Raw genomic sequence first — 20,350 nt, 5'->3', positions numbered from 1 at the left:
CAATTATTGAGACCATTTTTCCATTTAGTGAAGACACTGTCTTTTGTTGCACAATTTTGTGCAATGCCACAATTAAATCATTTTGGATGCGATTACTCAGATAGGTAGTGTTTTGAGGAGATTCTTGCACATGCTTTGCCATTACAGGATCCTATTTTTGGAGCATATTGACAAGATTTAGAAATAAACCTTTCTCAAAACTGTCAGCTTTTTCATTGTGACCCCTGAATGGTCTCCCAGTTTTCACCAGACACAGAACAATGTCAATCAGTCGCTCCATTACACTTCGGTTATGGCACCATTCTTCTTCTTGTTTAGACAGATAAGCCTGCTTGCACTCATCCAACAAAACACTAATAGGTTTCCCTTCATTAAAACTTGACTATGAAGAACAGCTCAACACATGAGATTTTGACCGTTGGTGGTTTTGAAAACATTCCTTGGCTCTATGCCAGTTTCTGAATCCTTCTTCAATAAATGCTGGATCAGTGTGACCTTTGTTTGCTGCATCATTAGAGGAGAAGAAACGGCAGTAAAAGCAAAATGCTGCGTCCTTTGAGGGCTATATTCTAACCACCTATACTTTTCATACCATACTAATCATCTTTAACAATATGTTCTGACTAATCATAATAATCTCTTGGAGTGTGTTTACACACATACCCAGTGTCTGTTGTTTCTTAGGAGTGCCTGTGTGTTAGCGACACTAGTAATACTTTTGCCAAGGTCATGTATCGGACAGCGAACTTGTAAGCATCTGCTGTAATACATGGACTGACTTTGGTTCACGGCGTGGCTGGACTTTGCTGACTATGGTTCAGGCTTCAGGTCTTACATCAGCCCAGTGCCCCAAGCTCTCTCTCTTGCCTCCATAAACCAACCTCCTCCATTGCACTCACACAGGCCGGATGCAATCCGCTAGGCCCAGCAGTGAGCCCTGGACATGTCACCAGGAACAGCTTCATAGCTCTTATCTTGGCTACGTATGGCTGTGACCAGCTCCAGCAAAGCAATAGCTCCAGGCTCACAGGGCCCTTGGAGGTGGGGAGGTTAGGCAAACAAAGAGGTAGACTCACAAGTCAGGGGCAGAGGGACTGCCCAGACCCAAGGATAGGTTAATGGAGGATAGATCCATCAATGGCTATTAGCCAGGATGGGCAGGGATAGTGTCCCTAGCGTATGGCACTGGCCACTGTCGGAAGAAAGGATACTGGGCTAGATGAACCATTGATCTGAACCAGAACAGCAGTTCTTTTGACCCAGCTGGGGGTTATGCCAGGGTAACTGAGGCTTTTCCTAGGGTCAGGTCTGTCAAACAGTCATCAGGAGGTGTTTTTTATGGATATAAAAACTCCATGATGTGACCATGATTATAGCCACTTCCGTCCCTGGTCCTTCCACTTAAACAGACAACACTGACCCAATGGACACCAGCCAAAGTGGAAAAGCAAGAAAGGAGACATAATGTTGCCAAATGACCAACAGAGGAGGTGGAGGGAAGGGAGGTGAAGCTGTATAATGGTGTATAAGTGTTGAGCAGACAGCACTGAAGAGAAGTGCTGTGTAATGAACTGCGGCTAGTAGCAGATGTCATGGAGTAAGTTATAGGCTGTTAGTTATACTAAATAACGGCTACCAGGTACCATGAGAGTCAAGAACGGGTAAGAGACAGCTATTATAGCAAGAAGAATCCATAGAGGAAAGGAGAGCATCAGGCTGTCAGTCTGGGAAATTGTCACTAGATGGCAGCAGAGTAGAGGAAATGAGAGATGGGTGTCATAAATACTGACTAGTGACCAAGGTTTCAGTAGCTATGCATCCGAAGAAGTGAGCTGTAGCCCACGAAAGCTTATGCTGAAATAATTTGTTATTCTCTAAGGTGCCACAAGTACTCCTTGTCTTTTTAATAATAGGAAAGTTATACTGTAAAATGGCCACTAGGTGGCAGCATGAGATATGGGCAGCTACTTTCAAAAATGCCCATTAGATGGCAGCATCTCTTGACTACTAACAAAGGGGCAGTGCACGTACATTATAAGTGGCCATCCCCCTGGACAGGCATCTCCCAAAAATGTAAGCTGGTGTTTGTTCATGTGTAGCGGGGTGACCACCGGCTCCAGCCTGGAAGGGGTTGGAAGAGCCCTGCGGACGTCTGGGCCTGGGAAAGGTAAAACCCTGGCTGATTGGGGGAAGTGGCTGCAGCTGGGGTCACGCCCCAAACTGAGCAACAGGGCCTTATAAGAAGGCCAGGGAAGCCGGAAGGGTCAGTCTCTGCCTGTAGAGGGAGATGGGCCTGGCTGCAGGGAGCTAGAGACAGGGTACCTGAGTGGAGCAGGGCTGGGGAGCTCCAGCCTGGAAAGCCCCAGGCTGTGGCCTAGCACAAGGCCAACAGGTACTGGGTGTTGCAGGGGGAAGCCCAGGGATAGGCAAAGGCAGCAGGTCCAAACCCAGCCTTGCCAGTGAAGAGTAGGCTGATACTGCAGTCTGCCCCAGGGCGTGGGGGCTAGATGATGATTGGCAGTAGCCTGATAGTGAGGTAAGGTAGGGATAGTGGGTTGGGGGTTCCCCTGGGAGGGGGAGACCCAGAACTGTGGAGGTACTGCCGGGGGTAGCACCCCAGTTAAAGGGGCACCAGGGTCCAGGGAGGGACATAGGAGCCAGAGGACAGGGGGCTCACCAGCCTGCGGAGGGTGCTCCTGGCTGGTAAAAGAGCTAATTCCCTGAGAGACCAGCAGGAGGTGCCACAGGGATGAGTCTGCACGTCTACACCCTGATCAAAAATATTTTCCTCAGAGGATCATTGCACTAAAAATGATGTACAATGGGAGTTGTATAATTGCAAGTCACGCTGTGCATTGTTAGCTACAAAGCTTTGGAGGCACAAAATGAACCAAGAGGGAGAAAGGTTGAAGTGGGACCATATTGAAAAGCATGAAGAAAGAATACAAATATGAGAGAGCATTTACACTTATTAAATCGAAGGGGAAGCCCATTTTCCAAAGGTAGATCACAGACACCAGCTCATCAGATCACAGCAGCTGCTTGTCCATTCAGGTAAATGCGGGTGTCTTTGCTGAGCAGATCCAGTTTCTACAGAATGATGAGACCCAATTACCTCAGTGGAAGAAACTGAGTCCTGGCCACTAAACCCTGAGAAATAAGAGGTCATCACTCAAAACTTGAGCTGTCCTGTGATTACAGGTGAGCACCCTCTTCCTGATTGCGTTTCTATACCACCTTTCCAACAGGGGCATGAATGTGCTTTGTGAATATTGTTAGCAGTGTTGTTGTAACCGTGTTGATCCCAGGATATTAGAGAGACGAGGTGGGTGAAGTGATATCTTTTACTGGACCAACTTCAGTTGGAGAGAGAGACAAGTTCTCCAGCTCTCAAAAGCTTGTCCCTCTCACCAGCAGAAGTTGATCCAATAAAAGATATTACCTCACTCATCTGGTCTCTGTGAATATTAGCAGTGTTAGCCTCACCTTCCCACAGCAGTGCCAGTCGGTGTTAATAGCACAATTTAACAATGGGGAATCTGAGATATATGCCTTGTGAAAGATTCTCAGCTAAGGATCTGGCTCAGGATAACGAGGGTGAAGGCTGGAATAGAATAATGGAAATCAAAACTAAGTGAAGCTGATAAAAATGAACATTAAAATGGGTTGTGAAGGGGGTAAAGTGCAAGAAAGAAATTAGGAGGCTGAGAGGGAATTTGAAAAATAAATGGTTTTAGTTGAAAGTAATCAACAAACTGTTTCACTGTATCTGAGTCAGGCAGGTTGCAAGAGAATCCATGAGTCAGCTGAACCCAGGGAATAAACAAGATATAGACATCGCTTAGGTGCTACGGTTGAGATTTTGGAAGCCACCTAGGAACTGGGTGTCCTAATATTTTATTAGCATTAATGTTGCAATCCTATAGACAGTTTGACAACCTCCTCTCAAAAGATTATTGTATCGATCTTCACCAAAAAGTGTTACAAGTTATTTGTGCCAGTTCAGCTATTTTTTTTCAGGGAACAGCCTGTCAGAGGCTGAAATATCAAAAGAGCAGATTATTGAACTAACTGGAATTTGGGGTTTCTCTGTATCGCTCTAGGAGAATGTAGTAATATAGGAATTGCCAGATTAGATCAGACCCAAGGGCCATCCTGGCCAGTGTTGTTCTCCGAGAGCAGGCAGTACTAGATGTTTCAGAGGCAAATGTAAGAACACTGCAATAGCAGTTCTGGGATAATCTCCCCTCACATATGTCATGTCCATCTATAATAGCTCGGTTTGGAATGGTTATTAATCCTCATGGTTTGGGGGTTAAGCCAAACTCTATTGTTGCCATTATGATAACTCTGGATATTTATATGGCTATCAGGAATATCCAGTCTCTTCTGGAATCTAGTTAAGTCCTTCATATCAATGATTTCCTGTGGCAGTGAGTGTGATGCTCGCAATGGGGATGCAAGAGTGTGAGTGCTAGACTCAGGACAGACAGTTACAAAGCAGGGCACAAACCCCTCATTGGTTGTCAGTTCTAAACTTAGTTCACCAACCAACTGCACCGAGTGCAAACTCCTCAGACACTTTAACAGCCTTGAGAGAGTCCCCCCAGAAATTCCCCTTGGCTGCGCCGCTCTGTCCTGCCACCCAGGTGAGCGTATCTGGGGTACACGACCCCTTATGCCAAGGATCACAGCAATATTCAGGTTACTCCTGACTTCCCCCAGGTCAATTGCACTTTAGGTCTCACACCAGAGATGACTCTTGGAGCCAATCCTATAGTGAACTACTGTGTAGGAAGATTTATTAAATAGGAAAAGGAAATGAGAGTTATTTACAAAGTTAAAGCAAGCAAACAGACCAATAAATGAGTCACAGTCTCAGGTTTCAAAAGATAATACAGACTTCTATCAGCAGCAAGCTGTATTTGACCTTTAGGACTAACCCGGGCTAAGCAGCGGGCATCCCTTGTGAATGCCTAGAAACATACTGCCCCGAGCAGCCAAGCAGCCTAGAGATCCCTAGTTGCTTTTGCGTGAAGTTTTTATCCCCCTCCCGCCATCTGCTCTGAGCTGCAAACTAAATCTACTCGCATGAATCATCTTCATAGGGAGGAGAGCAGAACAATAAGTTTCTAGTCCAGGGGTAGGCAACCTATGGCGAGCCTATGGTCCTGGCCTCCGGGGTGCTCTGCATTTTAATTTAATTTTAAATGAAGCTTCTTAAACATTTTAAAAACCTTATTTACTTTACATACAACAGTAGTTTCGTTATATATTATAGACTTATAGAAAGACCTTCTAAAAACGTTAAAATGTATGACTGGCACGCAGAACTTTAAATCAGAGTGAATAAATGAAGACTCTGCACACCACTTCTGAAAGGTTGCTAACCCCTGTGCTACTCCTTTTGTTGATTGTTTCTCAATCCAGTTGTAGGGAGTTTCCAGTTGTAATATCCACCCATAGCCCACCCAGTATTAGAGTGACCAGATGTCCCGATTTTATAGGGACAGTCCCGATATTTGGGACGTTGTCTTATACAGGTGTCTATTAACCTCCCCGCCCCCACATCTCCTGTCGTGATTTTTCACACTTGCTATCTGGTCACCCTATCTGGTACTTATGGGTTTCCTTTTTCAGGAGAGGCTTCATGTCTGTGGAAGAGCAACTCTTCGCACTCATTAACGTCCATCTCCTGTGTGGTGATTCATACTCACAGAAGCTCACTACAACCGTTCAAATATTAAATTACAATATGGAACAGACATTACAAGGGAGATTAATGCAGGCAGCAACTGACAAGCACTGAAGGGAGTCCAAATATTAAACCCCTTTTATAATTCTAGTATCCAATTTATTAATATTAACCCACAAGTGAGCCAGACTGATTCCACCTTTGTATCTGTTAGTGTCCCGCTGAAACAGGGGGACGTTGGCATGAGCTAGCACTTGATCTACCGGCATCCCTGTGAGTTCCACAATTTAATTACAATAGGGGTGAAAAAGTATTTCACTTAATAGATTTTAAATTGCCTACTGTGGGGGGGCAATGACCCACTGGCACGGCATCCTTCTGTCTGTCTCAGGAATTAGCTCTTCCAGCCCAGAGTGCCCTCTGCAGGCTGGTGTCTCACCTGCCGCTAGCCCCCCATGTCCCTCTCAGACCCCGGTTCCCCTGTATCTGGGGTGCTGCCCCCTGGAAGTACCCCCACACTCTGGGTCTCCCCTCCCAAGGGAACCCCCACCCTCTATCCCCACCTTGCCTCAGTGGCTACTGCCAGTCATTGTGTAGCCCCCACTCCCTGGGGCAGACTGCAGTCTGTAAACCACTCATCATCGGCAAGGGGGTTAGGACCTGCTGCCTTTGCCTATCTCTTGGCTGCCTCTCTGCAGCCCCGGTACCTATTTGGCCCTTTTAGCAAGGCCTGCAGCCTGAGCTTTTACCTGGCTGGAGTTCCCCAGCTCCCTCTGCCCTTCCCCAGCACTGCTCCACCACAGGTGCCCTTCTCAGCTCAAGAAGCTAGAGAGAGTGGGTGTTTTGCTTCTGGCCCACAGCCCTCTTATAAGGGCCAGCTGGGCCCTGATTGAGCTGGCCACAGCTGTGGTCAGCGACTCACTCAGCTTCCCCAGCTGTTCTTAATCCCTTTTACCCAGGCGCAGCCCTCTCCAGGACTGCTTTTAACCCCTTCAGGGCAGGAATGGGGAAGCCGCCCCACTACACCCACCTTTTAATTCTCTTGTATGTTCCCCTTGTTCTTGGAGTAAAGGGCAGGGAAAACAGAAGTTCCCCATTCTACCTTCTCCCAGTTCCTGCAGAAAGAGGAGCTTCAAGAACCTGAGCTGAGAATCCTGAGTCCTGGCCACTGAACCCTGAGAAACAAGACCTCATCACTTCAAGCTTGGGCTGTCTTGTAGTTACAGGTGAGCACCGTCTTCCTGACTGCATTTCTATACCACCTTCTAAACAGGGGCATGACTTTGATTTGTGAATATTAGAGGGACAAGGTGGGTGAGGTAATATCTTTTATTGGACCAACTTTTGGTGGTGAACGAGAGATGCTTTTGAGCTACACAGAGCTCTTCTTCAGGTGAATATTAACAGTTTTAGTCTCTCCTTCCCACTGCAATGCCCGTCAGCATTCATAGCACCATTTCACAGAGATGGAGTGTGAGAGCCACATCTTGTGACAGGTCCTCAGTTGAGGATCTGCTCCACTGACACAAATGAAGCTGCCTTGATTTACACCGGCTGAGTATCCGGCTTTGTGTGAGCCCCAATCATAGAATCAGAGAACTGAAAGGGACCTCGAGATGTCATCTAATCCAGTCCCCTGCACTCAAGGCAGGGCTAAGTATTATCTAGGCCAGTGGTTATTAACCTGGGGTGCACGCACCCCCTGGGGGTGTGCGATGTCCTTTCTGAGGATGCCAGATCTTTTTAGAAGGCAAATCATCGAAAACACAAATTAAGCACAGGCACGTAAGTACAACTACTTTGTTTCATCAAACCTATGTATTTATTAACATTATACATTTATTAACGATCACTGTAATATACAAACAAAATATATTTTCAAATTTTTAAGCTAATTGTGGTCAAATTATTGAGACAATGAAACTTGAGAATATCTTGTGTGCTCAACTAGCACTGTTTCCACAACTGGCGAAGACAGTGCTGGAGATCATGTGCCATTTGCGACTTTCATCACTCTTACATATCAAAACAAAGGCCAGAAACTGCCTAAATGCAAGTGATGATGTATGTGGCTATTTCAAAAAAAGTTCCTTGTTTCTCACACATCATTGAACAAAAGCAAGGGCAGAAGAGTCACTGAGCTTGTAAACTTAAAAAAAAGTGTGTAAATTTTCATGTAGTCTTAATTTTACTGCAAAATTAAAATAAATATATAATTCTCTTTCATTCTATAGTTATGATGCATCTAGGTTTAAAGAACTGACCTACTTCAGTGATTTTTCATAAGGGGTGCGAGAATATATTTTGAGAACCAAAGGGGTGCAGGCTGCAGTACAGCTTAAGAACCACTAATCTAGACAATCCCTGAGAAGTGTCCAATCTGCTCTTAAAAATCTCCAATGATGGAGATTCCACAACCTCCCTTGGCAATTTATTCTAGTGCTTAACCACTCTGACTCTTAGGAAGTTTTTCCTGATGTCGAACCTTAACCGCCATTGCTGAATTTAAGACCGTTGCTTCTTGTCCTATCCTCCTCCTTGTAGCAACCTTTTAAATACTTGAAAACTGTTATGTCCCCTTTCAGTCTTCTCTTCTCCAGACTAAACAAACCCAATTTTTTCAAACTTCCTTCATAGGTCATGTTTTCTAAACTTTTAATTATTTTTGATGCTCTTCTCTAAACTTTCTCCAATTTGTGCACATCCTTCCTGAAGTGTGGTGCCTAGAACTGGATACAATACTCCAGTTGAGGCCTAATCAGCGCAGAGTAGAGCAGAAGAATTACTTCTCATGTCTTGCTTACAACACTCTTGCTAATACATCCCAGAATGAGGCTTGTTTTTATTTTTTTGCAACAGTGTTACACTGACTCATATTTAGCTTGTGATCCACTCTGACCCCGAGATCCATTTCTGTGGTTCTCCTTCCTAGGCCGTCATTTCCCATTTTGTATGTGTGCAACTGATTGTTCCTTCCTAAGTGGAGTACTTTGCATCTGTCCTTATTGAATTTCATCTGATTTACTTTAGACCGTTTCTTCAGTTTGTCCAGATCATTCTGAATTTTAATCCTATCCTCCAAAGCGCTCGCAACCCCTCCCAGATCGGTATCATCCGTAAACTTTATAAGCGTACTCTCTGTGCCATTATCTAAATCATTGATGAAGATATTGAACAGAACCAGACCCAGAACCGATCACTGCAGGAGCCCACTCGTTATGCCCATCCAGCATGACTGTGAACCACTAATAACTACTCTCTGGGAAAAGTTTTCCAATCAGTTATTGTAGTGAGTCGGTGTGGCTCCCCTCCTGCCCTGAGGAGGGAGCGCCCTTGCAGACACCCAAGTGGGCGGAGCCACCACCACCAGTCCCCGCCCCCCGGAAGTCAAGGGGCGGGGCAGAAAGTAGAAAAGCCGGCCTTCAGAGCTCAGTCAGAGGGCAGCCGCCGCCGGGAGCAGACGTGCCGGCGGGAGCTCCTGACTGGGAACCCTCCAGGGCCCGAGGCAGCTGTCCTGATTGGCCGGAGCTTCCCCGCGCCTGCTACGAAGAGGAACTGCTGGAGCTTCCCCGTGCCCAGTACTGGGAGGAACCGCTGGAACTTCCCCGCACCACATACGAAGAGGAGCCGCTGGGGCTTCCCCGTCCCTGCTGTTACCCGGAGTAACCGCCTGAGCAGGCCTGGCCGGACTTCCCCGAGGAGCTGCCGGACCTGCCACCAAGCGCTGGTCCTGAGGAGCCTATGCATATTGACTGGCTTGGACCCAGTGCAACTGACGAGGTAGGCCCTGAGGGGGAAATGGAAGTAGCCCAGGGGTAGCCGACCCCTGTCAGGCTGCAGGCCCCGAGGTCCCGATGTCAGTGTGTTGCGGTCAGGTCCCCATTGACCAGCAGCGGTGATAGCCGCTGCCAGGGCCCCGGGCTGGGACACAGTGGAGTGGGTGGGCCTGTGTCCCCCCTGCCACCCCACTTGGGGGTGGCAGTCTTCCCCCTCAGCCCACCGCTCTGGTCTAGGGACCTGAGCTTCCTGTATTGTTTACTGCTCAGCCCCTGCAACCAAGGGCCTGAGCTTCCTGCACTGTTTGCTGCTCAGCCCCTGCTCCAAAGGGCCTGAGCTCCTTGAACTGTTTGCTGCTCAGCCCCTGCAACCAAGGGCCTGAGCTCCTTGTACTGTTTGCTGCTCAGCCCCTGCAACCAAGGGCCTGAGCTCCTTGTACTGTTTGCTGCTCAGCCCCTGCAACCAAGGGCCTGAGCCTATTGTACTGCTTACTGCTCAGCCCCTGCAACCAAGGGCCTGAACCTATTGTACTGCTTACTGCTCAGCCCCTGCAGCCAAGGGCCTGAGCCTATTATACAGTTTACTGCTCAGCCCCTGCAACCAAGGGCCTGAGCCTATTGTACTGTTTACTGCTCAGCCCCTGCTCCAAAGGGCCTGAGCTCATTGTACTGTTTGCTGCTCAGCCCCTGCAACCAAGGGCCCGAGCCTATTGTACTGTTTGCTGCTCAGCCCCTGCAACCAAGGGCCTGAGCCTATTGTACTGTTTGCTGCTCAGCCCCTGCAACCAAGGGCCTGAGCCTATTGTACTGTTTACTGCTCAGCCCCTGCAACCAAGGGCCTGAGCCGCTTGTACTGTTTACTGCTCAGCCCCTGCCACCAAGGGCCTGAGGTTCTTAAACACTGTTTACTGCTGTTCAGACGGTTCAACAGAAGACGTGGAGTGAGTCTGTGTGGCTCCCCTACTGCCCTCAGGAGGGTCGAGCCCCAGCACTATCAATCACTGGTGCCTTCTCTGAGGAGACGAACTCCTGCCCTGTCAGAAAAGGCTAGGAAGGGGAGCGGTGACTGCCCACCCCTTCCCAGGACGGAATGGATATGGAGCATTTACTCCAGCTGCTCGTGGAGAGTCAGGAGCGGCAGCAGGCCGCCCAACTGCAGCAGCAGCAGCAGCAGCAGGCTGCCCAACGCGAGCAACAGCAACAGCACAATGCCGCCCACCTCCGGCTACAACAGGAGTTGCATGCAGCCCAGCTGGAACAGCAGCAGCAGTTGGTGCAGCAGCTGGGGGACCAGCTGCAACAATTGCTGGTCACACTCCCTCGCCCCGCGGAGGAGCCAGCTGGCGAAGGGACGGGGCCACTCTGGCTGGCGGCCCCCCTTCGATTGACTAAGATGGGCCTGGACGATGACCCCGAGGCCTTCCTCATCACATTCGAGCGCGTGGCCCTCGTCGCAGGGTGGTCCCGAGACCAGTGGACTACGCTGTTAGCCCCATATTTGACCGGGGCGGCCCAGACGGCCTACTGTGGCTTAGCGAAGGAGGAAGCCCGGGATTATGACCGGGTGAGAGCCGCGATATTAGACGCGCTGGACGTCAGCCCCGAGACCTTCAGACAACGGTTCCGGAACCAGACCTACCCACCGGGCGCTCGGCCGTGGTCGGTGGCCCAGACGTTAAAGGAGGCCTGCCGGCAGTGGCTACAACCTGACGTCCGGACGGCGGAGGAAGTGACCGAGCAGGTCATCTTGGAACAGTTTATCCACACCCTGCCCTCCCGAGGAAGGGCCTGGGTGCTCCGCCACCAGCCGGCGACGCTCGCCGCGGCTGTGTCGCTCATGGAGGACTTCCTCGCCGCCGAGACTGCGGTGGGCCCCACCCTTCCACGTCCCAACGCCAGGTCCAAAGCAGCCCGCATGGAGAAGAAGGGGAACACCCCAAGCGAGGCGCGGCACTCAGGCCGTGGACTTAGTTCCCACCCGGAATCCCGGGTCCGGCGCCTGGAGGCGGCCCCCCGAACTGGACCAACGGGCCCTCGCCAAGGAACCCCGGGGATCCTACGAAGCCCCCCCCGGAGTCCGAGCCGAGTGGCCTCCCGGAGTAGACGGCCTGAGTTCGGTCCCTGCTTCGGCTGCAGGAAAATGGGACACCTCCAGCGGGATTGCCCCGACATGGACTGCAGCTACGGGCAAGTTTGGGCAGGGCACAACCGGGCCTGGCCGCCCCTGAACCCCAAGCTCACAGTCCCGGTGGTTGTTGGCAACCGGACCACCCAGGCCTTGATCGACTCCGGATGTGGCCAGACGCCAATCTGTCAGGACTTGGGCCCTCCGGCCGACTCCCGCTTAGGATCGATCCATCTACAATGTATCCACGGGGATGTCCGGCCCTATCCCAGCGCCCGAGTTTCCCTGACGGTCGCGGGTGTCACCCGGAGTTTGACAGTTGGCCTAGCGCCCCACCTAGCATATCCCGTTATCCTGGGTCGGGACTGGCCCGCCTTTGAGGAAGTCCGGCCCTGGAAGCGGACCACCCGGAGCCCTCGTCCGAGGGCCCCGAGGACGTCCCGGAGAGTGAGGCAGAACCTACAGACGTAGCGGGGCTGCAGCCAGAGCCCACCGTGAAACCCCGCTTCGACACTGACTTCTGCCGGGACCAACGGGCAGATCCTACACTCAGCCGCTGTTACGAGCAACTCGCGGCGGTGGATGGGGCGGTCATTGACCCCCAGCGAGCTGCCCAGTGGCCACACTTTGAACTGTGGCGGGACCGCCTCTACTGGATGGACCGGGACCCATGCACCCGGGAGCCGCAGACACAGCTGCTGGTTCCCCAGTGCCACCGGCGGGCCGTAATGAAGTTAGCCCATGATGTGCCGGCCGCCGGGCACCTGGGGCAGGAGAAGACCCTTGCGCGGGTCCTAGGACGATTCTTCTGGCCCGGGATCCACCACGACATAAAGAGGTACTGCAGTTCCTGCCCGGAGTGCCAGCTCACTGCTCCGCCCGGGGTACCCAGGGTGCCCCTAGTCCCCATGCCCCTCATGGAGACACCCTTTGAAAGGATTGCCATGGACCTCGTGGGCCCACTACCAAAAAATGAAGCCGGGTTCCAGTATGTTCTGGTGCTTGTGGACTACGCCACCCGATTCCCGGAGGCAATCCCCTTGCGGAGCATTACTGCCTGGACCATTGCCAGGGAGTTGGTGAAGATCTTCGCGCGGGTAGGACTCCCCAGGGAGATTTTAATGGACCAAGGGACCAACTTCACCTCCCGGCTGCTCAAACAGGTGTGCACTCGCTTAGGGATAAAGCAGCTCCGCACGTCAGTCTACCACCCACAAACAGACGGGCTGGTGGAGCGCTTTAATCGGACCCTCAAGGGCATGATGCAAAAGTTCCCACCGGGGGAGATCCACCATTGGGATCAGTTCCTGCCGGCCTTGCTGTTAGCTGTCCGAGAGGTTCCCCAGGCGTCGATGAAATTTTCTCCGTTTGAGCTACTCTACGGCCGCCGGCCGCAGGGCCTCCTAGATCTGATGCGCGAGACCTGGGAACAGTCGACCTCCCCAGCCCAAGGCCTCCTGAAATACGTCTTCCAATTGCAGGAGTACCTGGCCCAGGCAGGAACCCTAGCGCGTGAAAATTTAAGAGCGGCCCAGGAACAGCAGGAGCGGGCCTACAACCGAGAGGCACAGGTCCGGGAGTTCACGCCGGGGGATCGAGTCCTACTTCTCCTACCGTCAAGCGAGTCCAAGCTGTTGGCCTGCTGGCAGGGCCAGTGCGAAGTAGTCCGGAAAGTAGGACCGGTCACCTACGAGGTTCACCAACCGGATAAACGCAAGGCGACCCAACGGTATCATGTAAACCTGTTGAAGCCATGGTGTGACCAGGAGGGCCTCTTAATTAACCCGTGCCCACCCGAGCCGGAACTGGGACCCCATGTGCCCCAGACGGAGGACCCCCCGGCACCCATGCTGGGCGGGTCGCTGACAGAGGAACAGCGCAAGCAGGCCAACTGTCTCCTGAGAGCCTTCCAGAAGACCTTTACAGCAGTCCCGGGCTACACCACTCTGGTCTGCCACTCAATTCAGACCGAGCCTGGGAAAGTGGTCCGAGAAACGAACAGGCCCCTGCCCTATTGGATGCGTGAGGACGTCGAGGAGGAGGTTCGAGCAATGCTGGCTTTGGGAGTCATTGAGCCGTCCCAAAGCGAGTGGCGCAGCCCGGTGGTCCTGGTGCCCAAGCTGGACAGCACCCGCCGTTTCTGTATCGATTTTTGGAGGGTGAATGACATCTCGCGCTTCGACGCATACCCGATGCCCCGCGTGGACGAGCTACTGGGCCGATTGGGAGAGGCACAGTTTATCACCACCCTCGACCTCAGTAAGGGGTATTGGCAAATTCCCCTCGATAAGGCCTCCAAGGAGAAAACCGCCTTTGCCACCCCAACGGGGCTATACCAATTTACTCGAATGCCCTTCGGCCTTCATGGGGCCCACGCGACCTTCCAGAGGCTGATGGACCACCTGCTACAATCCCATCGCGACTATGCGGCCGCTTACTTAGACGACGTCGTCATCTATAGCCGCCGATGGGAAGACCATCTGCTCCGGGTCGTGGCGGTCCTGAGATCCCTGCGGCAGGCAGGCTTGACAGCCAACCCCAAGAAGTGCCGCATTGCGGGCTATACAGTTGGGGGAGGGCGGGCCCTAATGGACTGTCCTACCCCGACAACTAAACGGCATGTTCGGCAGTTCCTGGGCATCGTCGGGTACTATCGAAGGTTTGTCCCACAGTTTGCATCCATAGCGGCGCCCCTAACTGGACTACTAACCAAGGACAGTCCTCGGTAGGTGCGGTGGACCCCAGAGTGCGAGACAGCCTTCCGGACCCTCCAGAGATGCCTCTGTCAGGAGCCGGTCCTGTACAGCCCGGATTTCCATCGAGGATTCATTCTGCAGACAGACGCCTCCGAGGTAGGGCTGGGGGCGGTCCTGTCCCAAGAGGTGGATGGTCAGGACCACCCCGTGCTATACCTCAGTCGGAAGCTGTTTCCTCAAGAAAAGAACTATTCTGTGGTAGAAAAGGAGGCGCTCGCTGTAAAATGGGCCTGCGAAGCCCTCTGCTTCTACCTCCTGGGGGCACCCTTCACCCTGTTCACGGACCATGCCCCACTCCGGTGGCTGATGCGCATGAAGGACAATAACGCCCGCATCATGCGCTGGTATTTGGCCTTGCAGCCCTATGCTTTCACCATCCAGCATCGGGCTGGCAAGGACCACGCTAACGCGTGGTCCTTCCTGTCCCGTATTGGGGGGATGGAAGAGCCTGGCCCCGACAGGCCGGAGCCAGACTTAAGGGGGTGTGTGTGTAGTGAGTCGGTGTGGCTCCCCTCCTGCCCTGAGGAGGGAGCGCCCTTGCAGACACCCAAGTGGGCGGAGCCACCACCACCAGTCCCCGCCCCCCGGAAGTCAAGGGGCGGGGCAGGAAGTAGAAAAGCCGGCCTCCAGAGCTCAGTCAGAGGGCAGCCGCCGCCGGGAGCAGACGTGCCGGCGGGAGTTCCTGACTGGGAACCCTCCAGGGCCCGAGGCAGCTGTCCTGATTGGCCGGAGCTTCCCCGCGCCCGCTATAAAGAGGAACCGCCGGAGCTTCCCCGTGCCCGGTACTGGGAGGAACCGCTGGAACTTCCCCGCGCCACATACGAAGAGGAGCCGCCGGAGCTTCCCCGCCCATGCTGTTACCTGGAAGAGCCGCCTGAGCAGGCCTGGCCGGACTTCCCCGAGGAGCTGCCGGACCTGCCACCAAGCCCTGGTCCCGAGGAGCCTATGCATATTGACTGGCTTGGACCCAGTGCAACTGACGAGGTAGGCCCTGAGGGGGAAATGGAAGTAGCCCAGGGGTAGCCGACCCCTGTCAGGCTGCAGGCACCGAGGTCCCGATGTCAGTGTGTTGCGGTCAGGACCCCACTGACCAGCAGCGGTGATAGCCGCTGCCAGGGCCCCGGGCTGGGACACAGTGGAGTGGGTGGGCCTGTGTCCCCCCTGCCACCCCACTCGGGGGTGGCAGTCTTCCCCCTCAACCCACCGCTCCACTCTAGGGACCTGAGCTTCCTGTATTGTTTACTGCTCAGCCCCTGGAACCAAGGGCCTGACCTTCCTGTACTGTTTACTGCTCAGCCCCTGCCACAAAGGGCCTGAGCTCCCTGCACTGTTTGCTGCTCAGCCCCTGCTCCAAAGGGCCTGAGCTTCCTGTACTGTTCACTGATCAGCCCTGCCACAAAGGGCCTGAGCTCATTGAACTGTTTACTGCTCAGCCCCTGCAACCAAGGGCCTGAGCTCCTTGACTGTTTGCCGCTCAGCCCCTGCAACCAAGGGCCTGAGCTCCTTGTACTGTTTGCTGCTCAGCCCCTGCTCCAAAGGGCCTGAGCCTATTGTACTGTTTACTGCTCAGCCCCTGCAACCAAGGGCCTGAGCCTATTGTACTGTTTACTGCTCAGCCCCTGCTCCAAAGGGCCTGAGCTCATTGTACTGTTTGCTGCTCAGCCCCTACAACCAAGGGCCTGAGCCTATTGTACTGTTTGCTGCTCAGCCCTTGCAACCAAGGGCCTGAGCCTATTGTACTGTTTGCTGCTCAGCCCCTGCAACCAAGGGCCTGAGCCGCTTGTACTGTTTGCTGCTCAGCCCCTGCTCCAAAGGGCCTGAGGTTCTTAAACACTGTTTACTGCTGTTCAGACGGTTCCACAGAAGACATGGAGTGAGTCGGTGTGGCTCCCCTCCTGCCCTCAGGAGGGTTGAGCCCCAGCACGATCGATCACAGTTATGCACCCACCTATAGTAGCTCCATCTAGGTTGTATTTCTCTAATTTGTTTATGAGAAGGTCATGCGAGACAGTATCAAAAGCCTTACTAAAGTCAAGATATACCACTTCTACCAGTTCCCCCCATCAACAAGGCTTGTTACTCTGTCAAAGAAAGCTATCAGGTTGGTTTGATTCAAATTTGTTCTTGACAAATCCATACTGACTGTTACTTATCACCTCATTATCTTCTAGGTGTTTGCAAATATATTGCTTAATTATTTGCTCCATTATCTTTCTGGGTAAAGAAGTTAAGCTGACTGGTCTGTAATTCCATTTTTATAGATGGGCACTATATTTGCCCTTTTCCAGTCTTGTGGAATATCTCCCATCTTCCATGACTTTTCAATGGGGTGGTGAGTGGTGATAGAGTCTTACTAGCCTGAATCATACATGACAGATTGTTTCTAGACTCCGAGTTCAGGGACAGCATCTTCCCCCCACGACCTCAGTGCCTTTCTTGCTCCTCTATTATCATCCCACATTTATTATGGAGCGAGGAGGGTCACTCCCGAGTTAGGGTTGCACATCAGCCTGGTTCTGCCTCTTCCTAAGAGCCACCCTCGAAAGAGCTGTATTTTATTACTGCTTCATAGCTAATGTCGGGAAACAGAAAAGGGAATGTCATTTCCTCACCACATCATCATCTCAGGAACTAAGGGAGAATTTACACCACTTCATATTTTATGGCATAATCTGATCTCTTGTGAGGGGGAGAAAATTGTTCTTTTTCCTACGGGGCATTGAAATCCTGCATATGCCAGGATATATTGTTAGAATTAATGGAAATAAATCTAACAGAAGGTCAGTGCCTAAGAACTCTAGACCGCATGGAAAAATCTCAGTCCAAGATTTATTTGTTTGATTTTGACTCTTAAGACATAGCATGATTCTGGTCATTGCCAGAAAGGAAATACAGCATTTAAGCATCATTGTTAAGCTCTAAGATGTCACTAAAGGGATATAATGTTAGAAAAAGAAATAGTCTTATCCGTTATATCAGTACTCGTCTACCAGAGATATGGGCTGTTCTAGTAGTGATTGCTCTGATCATAGCAGAGGCTGTTCTACATGGCTACAAATGTTCGGTTCTCAAATTGAGAATTCTGGCACTTTGCTCTGAACTCTACATTTAGGTTTCAAATTTCAGTGTGTAATCTGGACAGGAAGGGGAGTCTCCGAATACTTATGGAATTGATTGAAACTTTACTAAAATGAAACTTGACTATCTTTTATGTCTATGTTCTTCCAATTCAATTGCACAGGGTGTTTCTAGACTCTGAGTTCAGGGACAGCATCTTCCCCCCACCCCAGTGTCTTTCTTGTTCCTGTATTATCTCACACTCATTATGGAGTGGGGAGGGTCACTCCCAAGTTACAGTTGAACATCAGCCTGGTTCTGCCTTTTCCTAAGACCCACCCCCCAAAGAGCTGTATTTTATTACTGCTACATAGCTAATGTCGGGAAACAGAAGAGGGATTGTCATTCCCTCACCACATCAGCATCACAGGAAATAAGGGAGAATTTACACCTCTTCATAAATTATAACAAACTGATCTCTTGTGAGGGGGTGAAAATTGTTCCTTTTCTACATGTAATGAAAGGCTAAATATACCAGGATATATTAGTCAAACTATAGGGGGAGTGATAGCTCAGTGGTCTGAGCATTGGTTTGCTAAGCCCACGGTTATAAGCTCACTTCTTGAGTGGGCCATTTCAGGTTCGAGGGTAAAAAAAAAAGGTTGAGGATGGGCTCTCCTTTAAGCAGGCAGTTGGGCAAGATAACCTCCTGAGGTCTCTTCCAACGCTCATATTCTTTGATTTATTTCCATTAATTCTAACAGAAGATCAGTGCCTACAGATGCTAGACCACACTGGAAATCCCAGTCCAAGATTTCAGTTGATGTATTTATTGATTTTGACTCGTAAGACATGGCATGATTCTGAGCATTGTCAGAAGTGAAATACAGCATTTAAGATGGGATATATGACAGATAAGATCATTTCTCTGTCTATCAGTATTTGACTGCTAGAGAACTGGGCTGTTATAGTAATCATTGGTATCCACATACATACCCTCTTCCCAATCAGAGCAGTATTTTGTCCTCAGACTGAGACTCCTGGCACTTTGCTCTGAAATCTACATTTAATTTTAAAATTTCATCCTGTAACCAGGAGAGGGAGTGAGTTTCTGAATATTTATGGCATTATTTAACACTATTTGATTAACTTTTAACTATATGTTCTTTCAATTCAATTGCACAGGGTGTTTTATTGTTCCTGGACTCAAACTATGGCAGACAGAGACTGGGGAAACCAAACGGCCATCACAGAATTCATCCTTCTGGGATTCAGGGATCTCCCTGACCTGCAAATTCTTCTCTTCCTGATGTTCCAAGTGATCTACATGGCAACCGTGGCTGGGAACACCCTCATCGTGGTGCTCATTGTGGCTGACCAGCACCTTCACACCCCCATGTACTTCTTCCTGGGCAACTTGTCCTGCTTAGAGACCTGCTACACCTCAACCATCCTGCCCAGGTTGCTGACCAGTCTCCTGACTGGGGACAAAACCATCTCATTCGGTGGCTGCATCACACAACTGTATTTCTTTGCTTCTCTGGCATGTACAGAATGCTATCTCCTAGCAGCGATGTCTTATGATCGGTATTTAGCGATATGTAAACCCCTGCACTATTCAACTCTTATGAATATCAGGTTTTGCCTCCAGTTGGCTGCTGGGTCCTGGTTAAATGGTTTTTTGGCTGTTACCATCCTTGTCTTATTTGTATCGCAGTTAATATTCTGTGGCCCAAATGAAATTGACCATTTCTGTTGTGATTCCATCCCACTGATGGAACTCTCCTGCAGTGACACGCACCAGGTCATACTGGTGGATTTCATAATAGCCTGTGTATTCACCCTGCCTCCATTCCTACTAACCCTGACATCCTACATGTGCATCATATCCACCATCCTGAGAATCCCTTCCACCACTGGGAGACAAAAGGCCTTTTCCACCTGCTCCTCTCACCTGATTGTGGTGACAATTTTCTATGGATCCGCAATGATTGTGTACCTGCTACCGAAACATGATATACTGAGAGACCTGAACAAAGTGATCTCCCTTTGCTACACGGTCCTGACTCCCCTGGTAAACCCCCTCATCTACAGCCTGAGAAACAGAGAGGTCAAGGAAGCCTTGTGCAAAGCAGTCAGTAAATGTGGCTTTCACAACAACGTGCAGATACACCTACATAATAATGTAACTTGACGTTTTCAAAGCTACCTGGGTGATTTCAGCCATCAGCCCCCATTAAAATTAAGTTGAAAACTCCCTTTGAAAATCTCAGCACTCAGTGTTGTCCATCTCAGCGGAAGGATCAGGGTGGGAGATGGCCATAACCATGTTTCCTTCATGGAGTTTTTAACTGGGCAGTAGGCAAAGTGGAGACAAAATTTTAACCATAAAAAGCCATTTTTGATCTAAATAAAAGTTTAGACAATAAAAATAGTAACTCCTTGTGTTGCATATGTGGGGATGTAAGCCTGGGAAATCTGCCACCCCTGAAATTGTGCTTATTGCCTGCATAGCCCTCTGCAAACTGACCACCTTCACTGTGCTCACACAGGCCAGACACAAACAACCAGGCCCTAGCCCCTTCAGTAGGAACAGCATTATATCTCTTATTTGTGACCAGATCCGGAAGAAGCAACTGCTCCAGGCTCACTGGGCCCTTAGAGGTGGGAGGTTGGGCAACCACAGAGAAGTAGATGCACATGCCAGGTCCACTGGGATTGTCCAGATCAAGCTAGGGGTTTTCCAGGGCACACAGAACTGAGACCATTTCTGCAGTTGGGACTCTGCCTACAGCCCTTCAGGGCACCAGCTGCTCTTCTTCCACCAACTGCACAGAGAAGTTCAAAGGGAGGGGACCTGTTACAATGAGTATCCCCAAAATTCACTGCAACAAGCACATGCCCCGAGAGAGCTAGTTCTCAAGTGCCTTGCAAAGCTACC

The 20,350-nt window shown here is 50.8% G+C and overlaps 1 protein-coding gene across 2 annotated transcripts; it reads left to right on the top strand.

Moving 5' to 3' along the window:
• Positions 1–2,350: 2,350 nt before the first annotated feature.
• LOC120383697 (olfactory receptor 6N1-like) lies at positions 2,351–19,863 on the top strand. 2 transcript variants are annotated; one of them, XM_039501882.1, is made up of 4 exons: positions 2,351–2,392; positions 3,055–3,201; positions 6,763–6,921; positions 18,595–19,863. In XM_039501882.1, exon 4 carries the CDS (start codon positions 18,623–18,625, stop codon positions 19,601–19,603), a length of 981 nt encoding a protein of 326 aa, XP_039357816.1. In that variant the 5' UTR covers positions 2,351–2,392; positions 3,055–3,201; positions 6,763–6,921; positions 18,595–18,622; the 3' UTR covers positions 19,604–19,863. The 2 variants fall into 2 exon arrangements, with proteins under 2 accessions (XP_039357816.1, XP_039357817.1); XM_039501883.1 differs by lacking the exons at positions 2,351–2,392; positions 3,055–3,201; positions 6,763–6,921 and adding an exon at positions 15,275–15,336.
• Positions 19,864–20,350: the final 487 nt, after the last annotated feature.

Source organism: Mauremys reevesii, linkage group 15, assembly GCF_016161935.1.
Source record: "Mauremys reevesii isolate NIE-2019 linkage group 15, ASM1616193v1, whole genome shotgun sequence".
In the NCBI taxonomy this organism is placed as follows: domain Eukaryota; kingdom Metazoa; phylum Chordata; order Testudines; family Geoemydidae; genus Mauremys; species Mauremys reevesii.
The sequence above is the reverse complement of the archived record's forward strand: the minus strand, read 5'-3'. Positions and strand labels throughout refer to the sequence as shown.

Coding starts and splice junctions, on each gene's coding strand:
- LOC120383697 (XM_039501882.1), top strand. CDS start 18,623: ATGGCAGACAGAGACTGGGGAAACCAAACGGCCATCACAGAATTCATC.